This window comes from Gekko japonicus, unplaced genomic scaffold (genome assembly GCF_001447785.1).
Source record: "Gekko japonicus isolate JY-2015 unplaced genomic scaffold, Gekko_japonicus_V1.1 scaffold3144, whole genome shotgun sequence".
NCBI classification, from domain to species: Eukaryota; Metazoa; Chordata; class Lepidosauria; order Squamata; family Gekkonidae; genus Gekko; species Gekko japonicus.
This window is the reverse complement of record NW_015159801.1, coordinates 98,584-101,692: the sequence shown is the minus strand read 5'-3', so window position 1 is coordinate 101,692 and position 3,109 is coordinate 98,584. Positions and strand designations below refer to the sequence as shown.

General features: G+C 45.4%; 1 protein-coding gene across 1 annotated transcript in view; it reads right to left on the bottom strand.

Moving 5' to 3' along the window:
* Positions 1-629: 629 nt before the first annotated feature.
* Positions 630-3,109, bottom strand: part of LOC107107171 (GPI ethanolamine phosphate transferase 1-like) — a 99,166-nt gene continuing 96,686 nt past the window's right edge. The window contains exon 21 of the mRNA XM_015407432.1: positions 630-1,058. Within this exon, the coding sequence (XP_015262918.1) occupies positions 935-1,058 (124 nt within the window). The 3' untranslated portion in view covers positions 630-934. The remainder of the gene's footprint in view (positions 1,059-3,109) is intronic.

Sequence of the window (3,109 nt, the reverse complement as noted above, 5' to 3'; positions counted from 1 at the left end):
GCGGTCCCCAATCAACCTCCCCTCCCCCACTAGACTCCCCTACTTTTTATGAAAACGTAAAGAGATGGGAGATCCTATCGCAGGTTCCCAGGGCCTTGGCTGGTTTTTCCCTTCGTTGCGGCGAACAATGCGTCAGGACAGGGAGAGATTTCAGTCCTTCCTCCTCTGCGCATCTTCTTGATCGCCTTTGGGCAAGCCGCTGTCTCTCACTCTAGTGCAACTCAGAGGATCAGGATGAAAAGGGGACTCCTCTGAGCTCCTCAGAAGGACAGGGAACCATATCTCATCCTTGGCTGCATCCGTGGATAGATCTGGGGCTTCCAGGTGTGCCAGAGAGGGAAGCCCTCGATAAACAACAGCGACAAAATGTAAAATCCACCCACAGCACTTCCTTATTAAAAAGAACAATTCTCCTAAAAATGTAAACAAATACGTACATCCTTTAAAAAAATAATAGCATAATTAGACTCCCCCGCCCGGTCTTCTTTCACATCTGAAAGACTTCAAAAGGGGTCTTTCCATAAGCAAAGACCTGCAACGGCGCTCAGCGGAGCAACGCTGATCTTCCCACACTTCAGTCCATTACTGATTCCAGAAGTGAACACTGATTGGGAGACCCAGTGGGCAAAACGCTTGCTACAGGCAACAGGCTCTGGAATGAGTTTGCCATACTTTCTAGGGTGATTCCTTAGATGTCCCGGTGACCGTCTGATTCAGAAGTGGTCTATCAAGCGCGACGGTCATCCTTACGATGCACTCCAGTGTGTGAGTGTGTGTGTGTAAAATAAGATTCAGATCCTAAAGGAAGGGAGGGGGTGTCAAGGTACCATCCGTAGCATCAAGTTTTCCAGGGATTCCTGAAAGTCAACTTTATTCGTTCCTCAGGTTGACTGAAGGTTTTACCAAAAAAAAAAAAAAAAGTCCAGTCATGTGGTCACAACGGATGGTGCTTGGTCCTTTCCCACAGCTCTAGTCTCTTTGTGGTCAGCAGCTGGGACAGTCCATTTAAAAGCATCAAGAAGATGGTGAAGGACATGACCACAACATAGTGGCTAATGCTGCAGACAGACAGAAAAATACTGGTTAATAAGGGGAAAAGACCGTCAATCGAGAAGCTTTACCAGAGACCAAATTCACTCGTGAATTCAAGCGAGATAACCTTGATCGCTGTACCACCAGACAGGTCCATTCATCAACCGTTTATTAATTAATTATTAATTAATTTTATAGTTCTGCAGGGCCTGTAAGACGGAGCTCTTCCACCAGGCCTTCAACTAAGGAGCCACCACCATTAGCAACAACAACTGAAATTGACAGCCTCTGCCTGCCGATTATATCTGGGAAAGATCAGCGAGCTGAACATCTAGATAATCTATCAACAACAACTGAAATTTATAGAGCCCTGGCCCTTGGTTTGCAATTGACAGCCTCTGCCTGCCAATTATATCGATTACATCTGGGAAAGATCAGCGAGCTGAACATCTAGATAGTCTATAATCAACAACAATCTGGATGTATAGAGCCCTGGCCCTTGGTTTGCAATTGACAGCCTCTGCCTGCCAATTATATCGATTACATCTGGGAAAGATCAGCGAGCTGAACATCTAGATAATCTATTGAATGCACTCATATGGTGACGCCATCGCTATGAAATTAAAGCAACACTGCTAGCACTTTATGATACTGCACTGTTTTATAATGAACTGTTTTTAGATGCTTTTATGGTAATTTAATTATCTATGTATTTACTTTCATGTAAGCCGCCCTGAGCCTTAGCAGGGGGAGAAGCTCCCGCTCCAGGACTTTGTCCGTGCGCTGCAATGACATCACCCAGAAGTGATATCACCATGCTAGGCACGTAGACGCGGGTGCTCTAGCATTTTTCCTGAAAACTCTATGACACCTCTGGGTGACATCATCACGCCAGGCACATCAACCCAATCCGGACACTTGGGGGGGGGTTCCCCCCGCCAGCTGGATCTGGTCCGGCAGCCTTTTGAGCAGGCAACCCCCCCCCGGGGGACCTGGCAGCCCTAGCTGAGGCTGCTGCAAAAGGAAGGAACCCACATCCAAAAGGGGTGAGTCAGTTTGAGACCAAGTACCTAGATAAGACTAGGACAGTATAGTCAGACATGTTAGGATTTATTATTTGTTGGTTTATCTACCTTCACTGTGCTCAGTTTCCCTACGCATTACTGAATCAGTTATCGTTGCATCTCTTTAACAAAACTAGTTTGTCACTCTGCCTGGGGCCTCATGCCTCGTTCAGTCATTTATAAGGGGAAAACTCCTGGAGGAGTGCATAAAGGGGTAGGGTGGGTGTCAAGTATTGACTCAATGCCGTTGTAAGTAAGCGATTCAGCTTTATTAACAACAGGAACATCAGAATAACACACAACAACAAACAGTGGCGCATAGCTCCCTTTTAAACTATCCCGGGCTGATGTAGCCACGCCTTAGAATAGTTAAGGACCAATAGTATTGTTACAATAATGTCCAATCAGGTTTGTTCCCTCCAGCACAGTTCTCTTGCATCTGATTGGTTACACTTAAGCATTAGCCAATAGGATTGTTCCAGCTTAGAATCCTGGCTAAGGTCTCCAGTTTAACATTACATTTAATACGGTGAATACATAACAGTGGGTGCTGCGGGCCCTCCCGAGGAAACCCATACCAGAGTGGTGGCGGCCATTAGTGAACCTTTCTAGCTGCCGCCCGTGACACAGACACACAGCTTTGGGTCAGAATGACACAGACTGGATTTACTCCTAAACAGGGCAATAGAAACTACCAGGCAGATTGTGTTGCTTGTGGCCCTATTTTACTTCTTATAACCTAGCAAGAGAGTGACTACTAGATTATTAGGGATTTTTTTTTGATATCAGGTTTTCGAGAATCAGGGAGGAATACAGCTCAGTTCCATGTTTCAGAACACTTTGACAGTGCATGGCACAGATTACAAAATCAACCAAGATCCTCATGCTAGCTGGAGCTTGAGACACAGAGGTCTCAATCTAGAATAAGTTATAGAAGAAGAAGAAGAAGAAGAAGAAGAAGAAGAAGAAGAAGAAGAAGAAGAAGAAGAAGAAGAAGAAGAAGAAGAAGAAGA